This window comes from Myotis nattereri (assembly GCF_964212035.1).
Source record: "Myotis nattereri genome assembly, chromosome: X".
Lineage (NCBI taxonomy): Eukaryota > Metazoa > Chordata > Mammalia > Chiroptera > Vespertilionidae > Myotis > Myotis nattereri.
Genome location: NC_138078.1, coordinates 33,247,290 through 33,269,216, shown reverse-complemented (window position 1 = coordinate 33,269,216; position 21,927 = coordinate 33,247,290). Strand labels below are relative to the sequence as shown.

Below are 21,927 nucleotides of genomic sequence, written 5' to 3'. Positions count from 1 at the left end.
AATGAAGAGTAAAGAAAGTCAGGAACAACCAAAAATAAAACAGCTCATCAGAATTTGAAGGAAATCATATTGAGGAAAGTGGAATGGCATCAGTTTAATTACAGGGAGGATAAGTAAAGATTAGAGAAACTGGGAGGTGAAAGAGGATAAAGTTGCCACTTAGAAGGCTCAGCTTACTATAAATATTGTAATTAAGACAGAATCTATTCCTGGGGAAATTTAAAAGAACAAACAAAAAGGCATACACTTAGATAAATAAAATGCAGAATATATCTAGACAGGATTTTCAACTGCTCTGTAAAACCGGTTAGATTATTTTTGTTTACAAAGCATCAGATTGAAATTCGTTTTATTCCTCAATAATGGAAATAGGTAAAAGCATTAAGTTATTATTTTTCTTTAACCCTCTATAGCCTCTTCTCACAAAGAAATTATTTGCTTCTTTGTAGTTGAACATAGCCATAATAATAAGCAAGTGCAGTGTTACAAATATGTTACACACTTGCATACATATTTCTAATTTATCTGTGCTTCTGTTTTCTCACCTTTTTAGAATTAAATGGGATAAAATATGTAAATTTCCTAGCAAGGAGTGTATTTCAAATAAATATTCATTCTTCCCTTTCCCCATTAACTAAATAATTTATCCAAAGTCACATAAGAGCCAGAGAAAGATAAGTATCACATGATCTCACTCATATGTGGAATCTAATGAACAAAATAAACTGATGAACAAAATAGATCCAGGTACATTGAAGCATGGAACAGACTGATGAATCTCAGAGGGAAAGCAGGGATGAGTAGGTGGGGGGAGAGATTAAACAGGGAATTTATATGCCTAGATGCGTAACCCATGGACACAGACAAAAGTGTGGTGAAGGGGCAGGTGCAAGGTGGAAGGGGTCAATGGGGGAAAAACAAAGGGGACATCTTTAATACTTTCAACAATAAAGATAATTTTTTTTAAAGTCACATAAGAAGTGCTGGCAAAGTGGGTGGAATTCAAATGATTTCATTTTTTAAATCTCTCTGTGGATATATCCCAACAGCAATTCTCACATTATGAAAAAAAGCACTATTTAGAATTATTTATTTGAAAGCCAGAGTTATCAAATAAAATATGCATCCTAATATACGCAGTCTCTAGTTTGTGTGTAAAAGAGGCACACTCTCATCTTCCACGCCATCCTTAAGGCCTCCTCCCTGACACAATTTTCATATTTGTTGCTTTTGATTCTGCAAAAGAAGGAGCAAGCAGTTCTCTTTTGATATTTACACAAATACATGGAAACTCAAGCAAATACCTAAAACAATCACCCCCAAATACAGAGAATGCATGCTCACAGGTTCTCTCTCTCTCTCTCTCTCTCTCTCTCTCTCTCTCTCTCTCTCACACACACACACACACACACACACACACACACACACACACACAAACACACCAGCCTCCCTGGCTAAAGAAATATGAGAAAGTGATTTAAAAATAAAGAAAGAAGATGGGAGAGTGATACAAACAAAAGAATAGTACATCCTCCTCATCTACCTAGAATAGTACCAAGTGTATTGACCTAATTTAACCCTTTGCTTACCACAGCTGAAGCAAGTGATCAAATTTATTTTGTGAAAAAGGGGAGGGTTGTTTTCTGCAATAATGAAGAGATATAATAAAGAGCAAAGCAAAGAACAGCTGTGTTACTATCTGGGCCACACTGTTTCTATTTGTGAAACTTTTGTATTTGTAACCCAATAGGAAAACCTCCTGTTGCAGCTAAGCTAAAGAAGGGCCATGTCTGGCTGCACGTGTGCGTGCAGGTGTGTATGTGTGTGTGTGTGTGTGTGTGTGTGTGTGTGTGTGTGTGTGTGGTGTGTTTGAGGAAGGCTTATTACTGCGGGGGGAAAGTTTTCTTAATTTTATCCTCAAAATAGATAACAATATCCTAGTTTGTAAAATATAAGGTCATATGTTTTATATAATTATGTAGTTTTCAACAGCCCATCAATGGGAACAAAAGTTCATTCACCATATGCAACAAAGGCATGGGGACACTTTTGAACTTTTCATTTTCTTCTTCTAACCCATATCTCAATGGCATATTTAAATATACTAAACACTCCAACCTGTGATATAACAACTGATAGCTGTGTGTGTGTGTGTGTGTATATTTATATATATATATATATATATATATATATATATATATATATATATATTTCTTTATTGATTTCAGAGAGGAAGGAAGAAGGAGAGAGAGATAGAAACAATGATGAGAGAGAATCATTGATTGGCTGTCTCCTGCATGCCCCCCACTGGGAATTGAGCCCACAACCCGAGCATGTGCCCTTGGCCAGAATCGAACCTGGGACCCTTCAGTCCACAGACTAATTCGCTATCCACTGAGCCAAATTAGCTAGGGAACAACTGATAGCTTTTATATGAAGCTTATGAAAGAACTTTGTCCCTTTTTCTTTGGTTCAAAGTGCACAGAAATCCTTTGTGGCACAGGGGTGGGGCTATGAAGTAGATTTTATAACCCAATGATTTATATACTTCTTGGAACTCTTACAGCTCTGAGTCAGAATGTATGGGCACATGATTGTCTAGAATTATGGTGATTACGAATTAACTTTATAACCAGAAGAAAGTCCAACAATCTGATTTTAGGGATATGGTAACTGACTCACACATCTAAGGAATTATAGGTTGGGACAAGATTTTTGTGTGACATGGATTACCTGTTCAGGATTTTGTACTATATATCTCCTAATAGTGGTCTGTGGATATGTAGTGACTTTTACTATTGGAGAATGAAGTTCCTGTGAAGAAAAGATAAAAAATGCATATAATTACAGTTATTTAGTGACCTTGGAGCCATCAATAATAATAGGGATCAATTTTCAGAGTAAAAGTTTTAGTCATTTGCATAAATAATGACATCTGACTTAGTGTTGTCATTAATTTCAGTCTCAAAAACATGTATGAAAGCATATTTTATGTGCTGAGCACTGTGCTAGGTATTTCTATTATACTAATTTCATGGTAAATTCATCACACCTTCTAAATTATATTTTATGAGAGTTTCAAAATATTTATTGCATTATAAATGCTTCCACATGATTTGAAAAATATAGCATAACATTTATTAATTATATCTGTTTGAAAAGGACAACCTATATTTTTTTAAAAAATGGAAGGAGATGCAAAGAGAAAACTGTGTGTATGTGTGTGTGTGTGTGTGTGTGTGTGTACTTAAACACTTAAATCTTCAGTGTAGTGGTGGGGAGGGCCATAAATAACATTAAAAGGAAGACAAAATACTAAAACAAAGTAATTTGCAAAGTTTTGAAGGAAAAAGAGTCAATATTATTAATACAATGAGAGATTTTATACCTCAGTAACAAGAAAATCTTCACACTAATAGAAAAATGAGCAAACAGCATATAATAGAAGAAAAGCAAATGGTTATTAAATAACAAAACTATTCAACCAAACTAGGAATCCATAAACATAACAAAAGAACACCATGTTTTAACTGGAGAAATTTTTAAAATAATAATGTTGATAGGGTGCAGTAGCAGGAGCACTTTCTTGTGGTGAAGGGAAAGATTAAATAATCACATGTAGGCAAAACTATGTAGCCATCAAAATAACCACCTTGTGTAATGAAAATTTACATGAGAAAAAGCTCACAATATTATATAAGGTTATGTGAAAATGAAGATATAAAATTGCACATATGGCATGATCACAATTTTTTATTTGAATGGAAGGAAACAAAATACTAAGAGTAGTATCTCTAAGTAAGAGAGGAGATCATGAAGGAGTTTTATTTTTCTCTTCTTCATATTCTTTTATAGTGCCACAATTCTATAATAAACATATTTTTATTGTCAGAAATAAAACATACAGTAAACCCAATTTTAAAGTCCTTTTATTATGAGAAATATCAGTGAATGCAATTTTCTGACAGGATTTAAGTATAGTGAACAGCACTATGATTTAAGTGGACTCACTTTTCTGAGGTAATTATATCTTGGTGGTCCCATAGGACTCCATTTTAAATTCAGTTATAGCCTTTACACCACTGTCTTGTGTTTTGTCATGTATATGACCCATGTTAGTCTGTGAGCTCTTTGAGAATAATAATGGGGTCTAATTCATCTTTGTGCAATATTTGGTACATACTTGGCACTAAGCAAATGTTTGCTGAATAAATGCATGACTCCAAATGACCTAGTTTCTGGTTAGGCCAAATTGGGATGAGGTAGGCAAACTTTTCTTTGATAATCGTTTTTGGTTCTACATAATATCACCTTTTCCTTACTGTACCCAAATTCTAGGGACCAGTTTTTGTCCATCTGTGACTATACTGTCCAAGTTCATACCCTGAAACCTCATCTTGCTCTCTTATCCTCAAAATCCCATACACTTTATACTCCCCTACTATGTAGTAACACAATTTGGATGTTTTATATTTTATGTTCTTAGAATCTACTTTTTGAGATATGGTGACTAGCTCATTAAACACATATTTGTTAATATGGCATTTCAGTATTATTATTGTGTCTTTTAAAGATCTAATGCTTAGGCTCAAGAATAATCTTAAAAATGGGTATTAGGTCATAAATACTAAGGAATCTAGATCCTTGTGTGCCTTTTAAAGCACAAACTTTTGAGAAAGGTTAGTTCTGACCGTATAAGTTATTCTCTCTGAATGTAAACTCATAGTACTAACATTCACACAGATAAGTCCTCAATCAATCCAAGATCTGTGTACTTCTTTTGTGCTCAAATCAAGGACCCTTAAAATATACATAATCACAAGGAGATCCTTGGCTAAAAATAAACTACATTCAAACTAAAAGCAATCAGATTGAGTAGACAATGAAACTGAAAAATCCCAATTCACAGCAATTATTTTAGCACTTGCTTCACATTCTTTGATGGGCTGAACTTAATGCTCATATGTGAGAATTCCCTTTCTAGTTTTATGTTCCTGGCATTTTTGAATGTGTAAAACCCTTGAGGGTCTAAAGATTGTTTAAGCATATGAGCAAGGCTTACATTAAAAGAAAATAATAAAATCTAATCTATAAAATCTTTTACCTGCTCAGTAGTTGGGGTCATGTGTAGAGTGCTTGGGGTACAAGTAGATATTTTCAGAGTTGGAGAATGGAGTTCCTGTTGAGAGAAACAAAAAGGAGTTCAAAAATTGTTACTGATTTATGTCATTTGAATGCATTATTTTCTTTATTTTTATGATAACCCAATTTATCAGTAATAAGAATGTTATGCTTTCCTAGATGATGTCTATCTATCCAAAGAGCACATTACTGAATTCGTTTGTCAACTTTACACGTAACCTAATAAGAAAATAATTTCAACAGTGCTTTTATGATAATGCATTCTTCTTGTATTTTTAGGTTGCATTCGTTTTTTCTTTTTTTTATATAACTCTGTTAATATACATCCCAATGTATACTATGTCTGAAAATAACAATATGCAAAATTTATCAATAAAAAATGTTAAATGTAAAAATTCTCAAACCAATATAGGAAACTCCCTTTGCAAACTCAACTAAGACTACTCCCCTTAGATTCCTTCCAGTTGACCCTTAATTATGCTTTATTTGGTCTGCGTCTGGTTTAATTTCAAAGAGTAGGTTCAGATGTTTAAAAACAATCCATGAAAGTGAGAGTATTATTTTAATAATGAGTAGATAAAAGTCACTCTATTGATTATCTCAACATTCTTGATTTTTTCTCAAATCAACAAAGGTACATAGCTTTCTTAAGAGTTGCAAAGAGTTGATAGTATTACTTAATCTCTTCATATATTACTATAATTTACAACCAATTGACACAACTCCAGGATATATTCCTATAATGATAAAAGTATTTTTTTTAACAAGGAAGCTATTAAATATCAGAATATAGACTTACAGAGGAAATACTGACAGCCTTATATGGAAGTACAATAATATAGGTGTGACATGCTCTTCTTAAAACAGATACATGCATAGCCCTAGCTGGTTTGGCTCAGCGGATAGAGAGTTGGCCTGCGGACTCAAGGGTCCCAGGTTCGATTCCGGTCAAGGGAATGTACCTGGGTTGCGGGCACATCCCCAGTAGGGGGCGTGCAAGAGGCAGCTGAATCGATGTTTCTCATCGATGTTTCTAACTCGCTATCCCTCTCCCTTCCTTTCCGTAAAAAAATCAATAAAATATATTTTTTAAAAAACCAAAAAACAAAACAAAACAAACAGATCCATGCATTTACTCAATCTGCCAAATGTCCTGCACACTATGGTTTTTCTTTTTCTTTTCCTTTGGTTCAACTTGTAACATTTTCATTCTCCCTCTCCCTGTTATATCAAGACCAAAATTCGAGCTTAATGTTACAAGGAAGCCTTTGAACGTGTTTCCAGATTTCCTGCTGGTTGCTGAGGAAAATGCTTTAAAAGGCAGAAAATGTAAGATAGCAGACCAAGGAAGTACATGTTCTTCAGTTTGGAAAAATGGTTACAAATACAACTAAGTTCAGGTGGGTTTGGCTCTCAGATCTAACAAAAGCAGCTTCTGAGAGATAAGGGGAAAAGGGGGTGCTTTTTAGTTATGCAATAGTACATAGACACATTGTAACATAAAATGGTATACAGATCTTTTTCCATGAAGTCAAAGACCGTCCCTTAACCATGCTCCCTGCATCGAAATCCCTTACCCAAAAGTAACCATCACTGTCTGATATATATATATATATATATATATATATATATATATATATATATATAGCATTTATTAATTTATTATTCTGAAACATTAACCAAACAATGTATCTCTTGTATTATAGATTAAATATATTTCAAGTCATTATTTTAAATTAATACATAATGTTCTATAATGTTTGTTTGTTACCTTATTTACCAAAATTTAAATTATTTCTGGGTTTTCTCTATACTGCAATGAGCATTCTTGTGCAGTGTGATTATTTCTCTTAAATACCACAAAGAAGTGGTATTGCTGGGGCACAGCGTATGTGTACTGTTTGTTTTAACAGATACTGCCCAATTCAATTCCCAAATGGCTATACTCATACACATCCACTAGCAATGCATAAAAGTATTCATGTCTGGAGGATGCTTTTCTGCAACTCTTAGGTTTTTCTGGCCAGGGCTACTAATACTGGGATCACTTCAAGAAGACAGTTTGTGGACACTGCTTGACACCTGGTACAAGGTTTATAAATGGTAGTTATTTCCCCCTCTTTTTAACCAATTCAAATCTGATGACATCAGCACATTAAACAGAACGGAACTTACTGGCCAAGTGAGCTAGCTTTTAAGATAAAAGTGTGTGCTGTGAAGTTTTATAAATTTTCAGAAATTAACACAAGTAGGCCTATACACAAAACCCCCCACATACATATCTCTATCAATATCCATATCTATATCTATAGCTATATCTATATCTATATCTATATCTATCTATCTATCTATCTATCTATCTATCTATCTATCTATCTATATATCATAGCTTTAGGACATTTATTTATCATAGTATAGGCAGGGTTACTTTATTCAGCTGCTAAGGTAGCAAATATTTAAAAGGGGAATTGGTACATTTGCACAAAAACTAGTCTGATCCTAAAATAAAATATCCAAATTTCTTATATTTAGAAGGCTGACACATTAATTCTTAAATAATTAAGACATTATTAATTATTAACTAAGATTATAACTTAATTATTTTGAGTCTATTATTAGAATTGATCTAGGCAAATATGGCTTGCAATCCTCATAAAAAAAAACAGAACAAATAGGATAGCTACAAAAAGTAAAATATTAAGGTGGTAGCTTGATATGCCTCAAAGAACATTAAGATATATGATGCTGATCAGGGTGAAAAACTGTAGTAGTATTAGGCTGGTTAAAAGGTGGAAAAGCAATCTGAATATAAAGTTTATTAATTCCAGAAAGACTTGCTAAAGAAAACTCTTTTCCCTGGAAATCTACAGAATTAGGTATGATGGTCTGAGTAAATGTCCAAAATGTACATTATCTTGATAATGGAAGGCACTCCAGTGGTATCTAGCTCTAGGCAGAAATGCAGCAAGTCATCCCTCAAATAACTATTACCCATTTCATAGGAATTGATAAAAATGTGAATGAAGAGGATGCCTTAGTTTTAAAGGCACCCCAGGAATAGGAGTTTAACTTGCCCTCTTGATAACCTGTTCAGTGTTTAATTTTAAGTGTCCCTGATCTGTATACAGCTTACCTAAATCCTTCATGTTGAAGTCATTAAATTCAAAAAATAGTTACATCTTCTGTTCTTATGCTCTCTGTGACACAGCCCCTGGGGTACCTTTTATTAAATTTACAAAATAATTAAAATTTTGGGAAGGGGTGAGTGGTGATTACTATCGTAATATAGTGGAAAGAGACCTATACATGGAGTCAGGAGCCCTGGGTTCTACTTCTAGTTATATTACTAGATAACTGTGTGATATCAAACAACTCACATCATCTCCCTGAGCTTCAGTTTCCTCGTGTGAGAAATGGTATGTAGGTGTGTGCTAATGTGGATTAGAGGATCTTAAACTCTCCTTTGTATTTCTAATATTCTGTGAAGATAGGAGATCATTCCCAACATATTTTTCCATAGAGACAAAACAATTTCAAATCCTTTAAACTTGTCAGTCTTTTCTTTTGATGATGATAACTATCACCTATTAAAAGCTTTCTGTGACAAATATGTTACACAGATTGTCTTTTTTTAAATATATTTTTATTGATTTCAGAGAGGAAGGGAGTGGGAGAGAGAGATAGAAACAATGATAAGAGAGAATCATTGACCGGCTGCCTCCTGCACGCCCCTCACTGAGGTTTGAGTCCGCAACCTGGGCATGTGCCCTTGACTAGATTCAAACCCAGGACCCTTCAGTCCTCAGGCCGACACTCTATCCACTGTGCCAAACCAGCTAGGGCTACACAGATTATCTTAATATTCAAAACAACCCCAGGAGGTGGATTCTACTATACCCTTATTTTACATATGAATAAAGTTAGAGAGAGATTGGTTAAGTAACCAAATGAAGATCACACAGTTAATACTAAGGTGCTGGAGCTGAAAATCAAGTACCATGACTCCAGAACTCACACTCTTAATTACTATACTTTGCCACATATATAGCATATGTCATTATATTTTCTGATTTTCAAGTTATAGAACATAATTCTACTCTTAAATTTGACTAGTCCTTATAATAGGGGGGTAGATATTTGTCCTTTTTATTATTTACTGTCAAAGGCAATTTTTGGGTGCCTGAAAACAAGAGAGCCACCCAAAAATGACTGTGTGAGAGAATGGCTCTGATTAAATAATTTAAACTTCTACAAATCAAATAGATTTTTATAAACTGCGCCATATATTTATAGTGTGTACTCTGAAGCCTCTAAACTAAAAATAAAATTTTTACTTAGTACTCATATTACTTAAGTCCTTCAATTTTTCAAGTAAGGCCCTACCTTTTTAATCAAATATTCAGCATAGTATTCAGCCATTTATTCCTGTGCCACAGATTTGCTAAATACATAAATATTGTCTTGTTGGCAACTTTTTTTTGGTAGAGGTATAGTAAAAAATAATTTTGTTTGTAATTAGGTGGGCTCAGCTTTAGTATAAAATTCAAGTCTTCTTTTCCTATACTGCCTAAAGTAACAATTTTCAGCTTTGGGAAAGTTGTAGCATCCCTCTTCCTCCTTTTGCTCCTCTTTCTCCTGCTCCTCCTCCTTGTATAAACTACATATGGAATTATTAATTCTAAGATCAAAGTGGATTGAAATCAGTCTGCTTTGGGGGATAATTTCATTATGTCACTCGCGATAATTGTCCATACCTTGATATACCCTAAATCATAGCTAGTCACAATACTATCTTTATTCTGTTTGCTAAAACAGCTGTTTTTCAGAGTTAGAAAATCATATGAAATGGAAAAGGAGCAAGTTTCCCTGTTATTTACCTCAGTGAGAGAACTTTTGAGTAGCTCAGTGCAGTGGAGAAATAAAGGAAAACAGGAGCTGGAGAGGTGTTATTTTCCTTCACACCTTAAAAACTTAGCACATGCTCCTTTAAAATATTAAAAACAGCACATACTCGCCGAAACCGGTTTGGCTCAGTGGATAGAGCGTCGGCCTGCGGACTGAGGGGTCCCAGGTTCGATTCCGGTCAAGGGCATGTACCTGGGTTGCGGGCATATCCCCAGTGGGGGATGTGCAAGAGGCAGCTGATCGATGTTTCTCTCTCATCGATGTTTCTAACTCTCTATCTCTCTCCCTTCCTCTCTGTAAAAAATCAATAAAATATATTTAAAAAAAAAAAAAAAACAGCACATACTCTCTAAATAGCATGATTATTTCAGGGCAAGACCAATAAAATCAGATCAGAAACTATTTTTGTCCTCTAATATATTTTTTATACTTTCTGCCCTGATAATGGAACATTGGAATGGAAAAAATATACAGTAAGGGTAATCATCAAATGATTTGCTGAAATCAATAAATATAACTTGTTTAAACTGAAAATACTTTAGTAAGTAGGTTAAGTGAGATAGCTGATACAGTAGAAATATCAAGAGCTAGTTTCTAAACCTAGGGCATTCATTAACCAGCTGGTATGACTTGGAAAATTTATTTTGAGATATTTGAGCCTTGATTCCTTTATTTGTCCAAGACAAATAACACACAATGCATATTTTTATTTGTATACTGTACAATTTGTACAGTGGCTGTAACAATGCTTTTTCTACTTAATATTTGGAGTTCTAGTGAGTAAAAATGTATGTAAAAGAATTTTGAAAAATAAAACGTACCATCTATTTATATAAGGCATTATTTTTACTGGATTGATTACATGTGCAACAAAGTTATTTGTTCAATATTTCTTATGTAATGGTATTGGAAGAGATAAAAAAGAACTATAAGAACTTACTATGGAAGTTCTGAGAGCTAAGATGTAGTTTTCTAGAGAACTATTCTTAGATGTAACTACGTTTGTGAAGATTTTAAAATAATTTATGCAGGAATCTATGCATCAAGCTGAAGCCTGTGTTAGAAGACAAATGGGTAAATAATATGTTTGAGGACAAAAATATTTCCTTGGAAAGTTCTAAATGTATTTTGGTGTGTGGACAAGTACTGAACAGTATTAGTAGTTTTATGAGGGAATTTTGGAGCACATAACTAAACCAATTACAGAATAACCCAGTTAATATTCAATAAATAAAAACACTTTACTTAGAATTTCAGTAGCAGGGGAGGTAGAGGGACTGTCTTTATAAGCAAATCAATTAACACCTTCAAGCTAATTTGTTTACAGGAAGTATCACAGAAAATCCCAGGGAAATGATATAATGAGAGATCAGAATCACTAACCCTTTAAAGCATTGATAAAATAAGTAATCATAAATATTTGTCCATAGGGAAAAATATAAATCAAAATAAACAAGTGAAATCCAGTTGCTTAAAGGAACATGAGAACCAGAATAGAATACTAATTGACTTTTAAAATAGCTCCTTATGTTTAATGTGTTTACTTTTATAAAAAGACAATTTGTGTCCTACTACCCATTTTCAGTTCAAAAAGAGGGAATCGAAGAGTGCAACCCACAAATAATCCTTGTCATATATCTTTATTAAAGCCAGTGCTGACAGCCACATTCATACAGTTTTTGCAAGCCTTAATCACAAAGACAGGGGGCAAGCGGGGAAGGGAGGAGAACAAGTGGAGAGGCAGAATTTTCATTCTATTCTTCCAAACATTTATTTTGATTTGTGTTTGTGTTTTGATTTTTAAAAAATCTCAACTCTCACCAGATCATGATTGGGGGAAGAAAGACAACAGAAATTATAATACTTGATATAAGTACATATAGTTAAATGATTAAAAGTGATACTCGCTTTAAGATGGAGACCACATCTGGAATAAATTTGGAAGTGCAATATTGCATTGAGGAGAGGGTAAGAAGATTCAGGGTTGGAGAAGGTATCTTAAAGTATACAGCTTTCCAGATGGATTTTGAGGGATAGGCAGAATTCCAGCAGAAATATGAGGGAAAGGTGAATGTTGCCAGAGCGAGGGATAGAGTGAACAAAGTGGGGTGGGTAGGAAGGAAGCAAAATCATCAGTTTATTTATGAAACTGAGAGTAATATAGTGTGTCTGGAACATCAGGTAGGAGGAGTTGAGTACTGTGAGAGAGGACTATAAAAATAGGATGGGACTATCCTAAGGAGGTCCTTTAACATCAAGGTAAGGAGTTTGAACCTAACTTCAGAACTTGATTATCAAAGATTTTTAAAAGATTCTGAATTACAAACCAAATACCATTTTATTACTGAGTTCATAATTTTTACAATAAGGTACCAGCTAATTTTATTTCTTCATATTATTTCTATTGAAGTGCTGCCAAAGCATTTATGAGATTTAAGTAACTAAATTCAATCATGTTATTATCCAGTGATAGAGCCTTCTATATTTTTATACAAAATCCTATATAATAAAGAGGTGATATGCAAATTGACCATCACTCCAACATACAAGATGGCCACCCCCATGTGGACACAAGATGGCCAGCAGGAGAAGGCAGTTGGGAGGAACCAGGCCTAAAGGGGAGGAAAGTTGGGGGGACCAGGCCTTTAGGGGAGGGCAGTTGGGGGTGACCAGGCCTGCAGGGGAGGGCAGCTGGGGGGGACCCAGGCCTGCAGGGGAGGGCAGTTAGGGACAATCGAGCCGGCAGGGGAGGGAAGTTGAGGGCAAACGGGCCAGCAAGGGAGGGCAGTTAGGGGCAATAGGGCCAGCAAGAGAGGGCAGTTGGGGGCAATAGGGCCAGCAGGGGAGCAGTTAGGCACCAATCAGGCCATCAGGGGAGTGGTTAGGGGGTGATCATGCTGGCAGGCAGAAGCAGTTAGGGGCAATCAGGCAGGCAGGCAGACCAGTGGTTGGGAGCCAGCAGTCCAGGATTGTGTGAGGGATGTCCGACTGACGGATTAGGCCCGATCTCAGACATCCCTCAAGGGGTCCCTGATTGGAGAGGGTGCAGGCTGGGTTGAGGGACACACCCGCCCCCCATGCATGAATTTCATGCACCGGGCCTCTAGTAATCCATAAAATGTATGAGAATAATATAAAAACCCTGAACAGCAACAATAATATCTGCCTTCTTGGTAAATAACATAATATTTTTAAAGAATTGAAATGTTCATTTATATTATTTATTTATGCCCAAGCTTATGTCCCAAAAGATTTTAAGTGATTCATAATGGGAGCACCTATAAGAAAATGATCCCAAAGTATAAATGGGAATCAGATATTGGAGACTGTGTAACATAAATAAAAGTCAAATGTGTAGATGAGGAATACACAGTATACTGTTGTGGTTACAAGTACAGATCTGGAGATAGACTGCTAGATTTAAATCCTAGTTCTACTGTACACTAGTTGTATGAACTTGAGCAAGTCATATAACATCTCTGTGCCTTGATTATCTCATCTTTTAAAAATGGTTATGATATTTGAACTTTTACTGAAGTTTAAAAATTCAATAGGTTAAGGGAGATGGGCAGTTTCAGAGAGACTATGAAACACAGTTCATAGTCCCAAAAGAAAAGAAGATGCATTTTTAAGAGAAGATATTTTTCATCTTATTCCTCTTTGTAACCATTTGCTCTGTCAAAGAATGAGGTTCAGGGAAAAATTCACAGACAGACAAAAGTATAGATATATGCATACATACATGAAAATCTTTCACTCAAGTTCTTTTTATTGAAGGTTTATTAAGTTAATTCTTCCTGTACTGAAATAGTCACTCTAAAGTTATACTTTGATAATGTGTGCCTTCATTTTTTGCTTCATTCCTATGAGCCCACTATAGCTGATTATGTAAATTGGCATCACTTTGATCACACATTTGTACCATCATGAATTTCTTTGAATGTGATGATCTTAGAGGCATTTTTATATTTAAATGAGCAGATTGAATATATAGATCTGCCATTTCCAGTAGGCCTCTCTGTAATTGTCTTTAACTGTACTATCCAACTAGCCATATGTGGTTGTTGAGCACTCAAAATGTAACCAGTGCCATTGAGGAACTGAATGCCTATTTAAATTTATTTGATGCTAATTAATTTAAATGTAAATAGACACATTCTATCCTATTGGGAGTCCATTTATACAGAAAACATTAGGTAAGAGGCAGACTGCAAGCAAGCTTTCATGCTCAGTGTCACTACGATTTAAAAAGGAAAAAAGAAAAAAAAAGCATGAAAAAACTCTATTTCAAATATTGAAGCTCAAGTTCTAAGACTCTAAGAGTATGAGAACTTCCAAATTACTCTTTCTAAAGGATATGCCAGGAAATATTATAAATATATTCCTACTGTTATAGTCTTTTGATCATATACCATGAATTTTAGAAAATTGCTTTAATGCTTTTCCTTATTAGTCTTTCTTAGCTAGTAGAGCCCTAATAAGCTTTTCAAGCATATGTGTTTGCCCCATCTTTCCAGTGTGAAAGAAACTCTTACTTTATAGTCTAGTCATTAAGTTTATTAACTTATTTTGTCTGTGCAGGTAGGGGCTTTTTTGGATGCATTTTATAAGATAATAATACCAATGGGAAAAATTATTGAGTGCCAAATCTGTGCCAGTCATTGTGTTGGACACCTTCGCATGTTATCTTATTCAATATTCACTACACCTCTGAAGGAAGGTACTATTGTCCTCACTTTACAAATGAGTACACTGAGTTCCCGAGAAGTCAAGTAATTTATTCTAGGTAATGCAGCATTAACACTTACTATGTGTCAGGGCAGTGTGCTGTGTGTTATTCACCATACATTATTGCATTTGCCTCTAACAACAAACCTATGAGTTAGATGTTAATTCCCCATATTATAGATAGGGCAACTGAGGCATATAGCCCTCGAACCAGGAATTAAACCCAAAAAGTTTAAAACCTAAGCCTACACTCTTAGCCATTACACTAGGCTCTAGCATTGATCAGAGGGGTCCTCAAACTACGGCCCGCGGGCCACATGCAAATACAAATATTGTATTTGTTCCCGTTTTGTTTTCTTACTTCAAAATAAGATATGTGCAGTGTGCATAGGAATTTGTTCATAGCATTTTTTAAAACTATAGTCCGGCCCTCCAACGGTCTGAGGGACAGTGAACTGGCCCCCTGTTTAAAAAGTTTGAGGACCCCTGGCCGAGTGTCATAATCTGCTTCTGTCAAAGTCACCACTGAACATTTATTATTTGCAACTCTCCAGAGACACATTCCACATAGATTCACTTGTATGGGCATTTTCTACACACAATGTTATCTGTGACTGATCTTTAGTCTCTGCAAAATATGAACCTCTTCAGTAAATAACTTTTGGTTTTCATTTTCCTATTGATAACTCTGATCTAAGAGTTAAAGACCTTGGTGCAATAGATGCAGAAGGGATGGTGAGATGGCTGGGAATGAGAATCAGGTAATAAACAGAGGAAATTACATACATAGTGCTGGATTTTGTTCTCTATATATTTGAAAGCTTATTGAAATGAACATGGAACGTTTTCATGTTGTCTAATTTAAATTTTAAAACTTTACTTGGAAACTAGTAAATCATGGGAGCCTTGTGGATGCTACTATCAGTCCTAATGACTGAGAATCACTGAAAGTAATAATAGGAACATCCTAGGCTGAACAGTTTCCAAATAGGCAATATGTTTAAAAGCCACCTGACATTTATGCTGAAAAAATTTGCCAAGGTAAACTTCCATTTGCATAAATTCCCAGAATAGTATGGGAGATATTTTGTTAGAACCTTTCAAAACCAGTGATGTGGTTAAACACCTGCCTTAGGTTATTGTTGAGATGTTATTCTGAACTTTGTACAGGAAGAAACTTGTAAAGTACAATGATCTGTCTGTAGATGAAACAAACACTTCCTTAATTAAAGTCTGATTCTGTTCTCATGTAAAGAAAGTGATAAAAATTACTAGAATGTACTAGTAATAGAACTACTTCCCCTCATCCCTTTCTTCCAATAGCAATTCTCATTTAAGAGACTCATTCCAAGATACTTTCTCTTATTTTCCTACAGGAAACTAGGACAGAAAATACAGTATAAAGTCTCTTTGCAGTACGTGCTTTTTGTCTTAAAAAAAATGAGAAGTATATATGCTCTACTGGAAGTCAAAAATTATCACTATTGAAATAGCTGCTGGTATGAAGAAAAAGTTAGCTCAAATAGACTAGTTTAGAAATGTTTTCACTTTTAAATGGGGTTTAAAAGCATGACAGATATTCCAGTTGTTTTACCATGAATTATCAAGAAAGAAAATTTGGATCAAGACAGTTAAAGGACAAGTTCACCCGCCTTCCCCTTGTCTCAAGTCCCCCACCTTGACACACACACACACACATACACACACACACACACACACACACACACACACACACACACTAACAGCTTGTGTGAGTGCCATTGACTGAAAACAGGCCCAGAAATTTATCAGACCTCCCTTAAACAAAAGGCAAAGACAACTGGCATGGACAATTTCATCCAACAATTAGGTACACTCACAATTTGTATAGCTTAATTTAATTGTAAACACAAAGGGGATGACCAAGGTTGAAAATGTGTGCCTCTTTATCCTATGACCTCATTCCTTTTGCAGGCAACCTACTTCCCTGAACAATCATTCACTTTAGTGACCACACCTTTGAACAAACCACGCCCTTGAACAACAATTTATCAAAGCACCATGTCCCTCCCCACAGAACAGGAAAAATTTCTGATAGTCTATAGAAATCCTGGCACAATAAGGGAGCTATTCACAATCTTTGTAACAAAAGAAAAGGGAAAAAATAATGTAACAAAGATAATCCCAGCTGAATAATTACTGAGAGCAGAGACCATTTATAAACATCCATTCTCCCCTGGGCCGCTCTCTAGAGTTAAATTAGTTTGCAAGTTTCAAATTCAAAAGAATGGTAATCCATATAACACATACAAGAGGTTCCTTCTTTCACCCAAATTTGGTGTATTCAATAAAATGAGAGATGGCCAAAACACAAAATAAAATTTAAAAATGAAATATAGATATATGGGATACCTAAATCTAGGTCCTGTATATCTATTTGTAATATGGCCTCTCCCTAGATAGCAAGTGGTATTTATCCCAATAATCACAGTGCTTTCTATATAATAGGCACTTAATAAATATCTGTTCAATGAATAACTGGCATTAAAAACATATTTTCATCTATTTCTCTCTCACACCACAGAGCTCCTCTGAATACATGGAAAATTCCTTGAACTTCATGAAAAATTAAATTAATGGAATGGAAAAATACATGTCTAGTGAGTAATTAACATCAATGCTACTCATTTGAGACAGTATGTAATTTTGAGTTGTGATGGTAGATTAATATTTAAGCTTTTAAAAAGGTTGAGCCGTGAAGTTTTTTATTTTGTTTTATGTGTTTTTTAGAAATACATTTATTCACAGTATCATATTCAGTTTTAAATGCATCTATGACCTTTATTTCACTTGTGATTGATTTTACCTGTTCATATAAATAAGCCTGGTAATTTAATTCTATCATCAATTTTGAATATTTCACCAGCAACTGGTTTCTATATTAAAATTTCTCTGAGGAACACTCTATCAATCAGACAAAATAATAAAGAGAATCATAAAATATAGCTGATCAGTTATTGGCAAAAAAGAAAGCAACATTATATCTGGAGAAATTGGAAATACATTTACATCTATAAACATCATTTTAGTGCACAAGAAGGCGATAGAGAAAAAACATATACTAAAAAGTCAGATATAGAAAATACTAAAGTGCTGCAAAAAACATTTGGTTAAAACTAAAATTAAAAATATAAGCTAAAATTAAGATTCAGGAAGCAGAGTAGCATCAATTTTGATTTCTCAAAAAAGAACATATTTTACTACTGGCAATTATGTATTTTAAAAAAATCATATGAATTCTCTGAATGTCATCCAAACACCAAAATGCTAAAAACAATTAAAGTAAAAGTTTAATTGAATTTATGATGTCCAACCATTTCCCTAGGTGATATGGTCACAAATTCTAGCAGCAGAATAATTGCCACATACCAACTCAAAATGTCTCTGAAACATAGCATATTAAGAGACTTTATTAAAACATAAGACAAACAAAAAAGAATTTTGCATAATATGTCCTGCTTGCTTGTGCTTGGCATAATGCATAACAAAGCTATCACCATATCTTACCCAGCCATATCTTAACTTTTTTGTTAGCATGAAGGTAATTTCAAATCAAATTGAGGTTCTACTTTACACAATGCCATCCTTCCAATAAATAGGGAGAAAAAATAAAATAGAAAAGCTTCCTAGTCACATTCTTTGTGGCAACTATCTAAAAGTTTTTTGACAAATTATCTTTTAGTGGAGTTGTTAATCCCCTTTGATATCTAACTCAATTGTAAATGTTTTGGTCAAATTTTCTCTCTTCTTTGTTTCACTAAGGGAATGAAGCTACTTTTTGTTGTTGTTGTTTACCACATATCTAAAATTTCACCTGGATCATTTTCATCCAGCCCTTACTTTTCTTTCCTTTCAATTGCAAATAACTTCAGGCTTTACAACATCCATTCAAATCTCTTATCCTAGTTTCTGTGGCCATATTTTTGGTCCCTAGGGTTTCTTATAGAGCCCCCTATGGAGAACTACATTTCTGGATGAAGAGAGTCTCCTAATCATCACTTAAACAAGTATCAGGTAAGAAGAAGGAAAGTCTTGTAAAAAGCTCCGGCAGCTTGGTCCCAGGATTATTACAAAGGTAAGTTGAACTAAAGAGCGTACAATAAAATGTATTCCTCAAGTTCTGTAGTCAATATTCATAATTTATCAAATTTCAGCTTTTTAATTTTTTACCTATCTATCTTGCTTTTTCTAGCAATTTGACAAGAAAAGAGGTTAATTGTTTAAATAACTATGACAGATAGGGTGGTTTTAGCATTCTTATGATAATGGTAACTGTTGTCTTTGACCTCATTGTTTTGGGGCTACTTAAAAACACAGGTGACACCCACTTAGTTGTTAATTAGCATCTAATATAGATGATTGGAATGTACATTTGCATTATTATCACTTATATACATTAGTATTTTTAAACTTTATATTTTTCTTCCCTTTGAATTCCACATAGGTGGAGTTTTTCTCAACTAAGAAATTACCAACGGTAGATCATGGGTTTTTCTTCACATTTTCCTCTCAAAGTAAATTAGAGGTAAAAGAAAAGAGTAATATTGTAGCCTCTGTAGTTGTTGAGTTATTTATATTTTCTCTAAAATTATTTAAAAATAGTTTTATTATATACTTGAGAAATGTTGCTTTATATCTGACTTTAAATTGGTCCCAGGATTATTACAAAGGTAAGTTGAACTAAAGAGCATACCATAAAATGCATTCCTAAAAATTCTGTAGTCAATATTTATGATTTGCCAAATTCCAGCTTTTTAATTTTTATCTATTAATTCATCTTGCCTTTTCTAGCAATTTGACAAGAAATTGAGGTTTTAGGGAAAATAATTCATATTGTTCCAGATTGGTATGATAATGCAACATAGGATAATATCCCAATGATTGTATTCTTTTATCTCTCTTTCTTTTTGAGCTCTTTACAGTACAAATTGTATCTTGAAAAACATAATTTCAGTTTGGACAGAAGTTTCCAGAAAGTTTAAAAACATGAAAATTTAATGTAAAGAAGGTCAAAGAATGAAAACATAGAGCTGTTAATTTTATATAGTCTTGCAATGTTCCTTTACATTCATTGGCATGGTTATTAGTACAGATCTTGATGCTAAAATAACCCCTTTACAAACACATTTATTTAATTTTAAAAGGTGTCTTAGAGTTCCACTCTTTTTAGTTTTCAGATAAGCAATTGCTTACATCTTGCCTTCCTTAATCCTATATCCACTCTTTCAATACTCTTTTACCAATATTCATAAATTATTCACCTTAGCTATGCAAGAGAAATGTGTCATTTCCAGAATATGAAACACATATGGCAATTCAAACAGGTTTTTGTGCCTGTCATTTATCCTAGAACAGCATACTATTTGCTGAACACAAATATTTGCTTGTCACACAATACATGCCATTGACCCTGAGCCATTATATTTGATACAAAAAATCTATTTATTTCTGTTATGAAGTTAATTAACAAAAAATGTTCTGTAAAAATTATCGTATTCAAGTTGAGGATTGCTTTGTGGCTGGAGCAAAAGACTACCTCAGATCAGATATTCCAATCAAATGCAACAAAATACGAGCCATCCTATGCTCTAGTTAAATTATAAAAATTACGGGAACTGATTACAAACAACCACAGGCATGAGTAAATGAAAGAATAGCCAAGAGATGAAATTTTGACTTACTGTACATTGAATATGTAGCTGTATTCCACTGAGAGATAACATTCTTTATAACAGAGGCAGAGAAACAGAAAGAAAAGAAATGACAAAGGACTTGTATGCATGCGTATGAGCATAACCAATGGACACAGATGGGATGGGGGGTAGGGGAATATACTGGGGGTTGGGGGCGGCCGGGGAGAGGTCAATGGGGGGGGAGGAGGAAGAAGACTTATGTAATACATTAAACAATAAAGAACTTAATTTTTTAAAAAAGAAATAAGGTTCAAGATTCCCCCTCTCTACTAGCCTGACAGCTGTCTCTGTGGTACCTGGGAATGGTCGCTCCAAACCAAATTTTGGTAGGATGAGGAAGTTTTGAGAGGGGAGAGCACTTCCCGGGAGCCGATGGGATCCAAGGCTTGAACCACCTTATTCATGGGTCCACTGTAGGTCCTCACTCGCTCATACACTACATTTTTTTCTGGAGGCTGCTGGGCTTGACTTGACTGATGGTAGCAGTGGTAATGCTGAGGCTGGCACTGCAGCACCTCTGGGAGTTGCTGAATCCCACAGCTGCTGCTGTTCATCTCATTCCAATAGCTTGAACTCATCATCTTCTCGGTGGTCAGTAAGGTACACACCAGATGTTCTCCCTAAGGAACAAAACAGAGAAGGAGAGAGACAGAGAGATCATGAAAGGAAAGAATAGGAAGGCAGACAGGCAGATACATGTACAAGCCTTTTACCAACCACCTCTGTCTATAGTGGTGCCAGGGGGAAATGAGAATTACCTGAGCAGCAGCAGGAGCAGGTCTGGCAGCTGCAGAGGAGGCAGCAAAGTATTTGAACACTAATGGAAAGTGGAGCCACCCTGTGAGATTGCTCCAGGAAATGGTACTGACACGCCTCTGATGGGCGGATTCACCAGACAGGTTTACCTGCCAGGAGAGGCCCTGCATTGCCATGGAGATAGTTACAAGGCTGTCCAGTAGATAAGGGAATCTGGAAGAGCAGAAATGTGGAATTTTAGGTCTGAAGCCAGAGCTGCCAAGTCCACAGGCTTGGAAATTCACTTTAACTGTAAATAGGCAGACAAAGACATGCCCATGCCAAAAGTTATTAGAGAACAAAAAGTCACAAACATGACACTGAAGTGACTTTGACCTGGTTCTTTTGAAGCTTAGCAAAGGTGTGATTATTGTCATTAGAGTCCCAGACCTAAATATGGTGTTAGCCTAGGGACATGCTAATTCGCATATAAATTTGGATTCTTTGTAAAATCCAGCTGATAATTGCAGTTAAGGGAGATTACTATGGGGTCTCCATCTGGCAACTCTTTGTAATTTATGGACCTGTTTATCTTGCTCCGAGCCTAGTATGACTTTCTAACTTACATTGAAGTAGATTTGTCTAAATGATTGTCTGTTTATACATGGGGAGTGGTAAAAAAAAA

At 34.9% G+C, this 21,927-nt stretch overlaps 1 protein-coding gene across 1 annotated transcript in view; it reads right to left on the bottom strand.

The window, feature by feature from the left end:
- Window positions 1-21,088, bottom strand: part of POF1B (POF1B actin binding protein) — a gene marked incomplete at both ends in the record, with an annotated part of 70,663 nt that extends 49,575 nt beyond the window's left edge. Inside the window, 3 exons of the mRNA XM_081115459.1 lie at window positions 2,734-2,814; window positions 5,105-5,179; window positions 20,804-21,088. Of these exons, the coding sequence (XP_080971585.1) occupies window positions 2,734-2,814; window positions 5,105-5,179; window positions 20,804-21,088 (441 nt within the window). The remainder of the gene's footprint in view (window positions 1-2,733; window positions 2,815-5,104; window positions 5,180-20,803) is intronic.
- Between the last annotated feature and the right edge of the window lie 839 nt (window positions 21,089-21,927).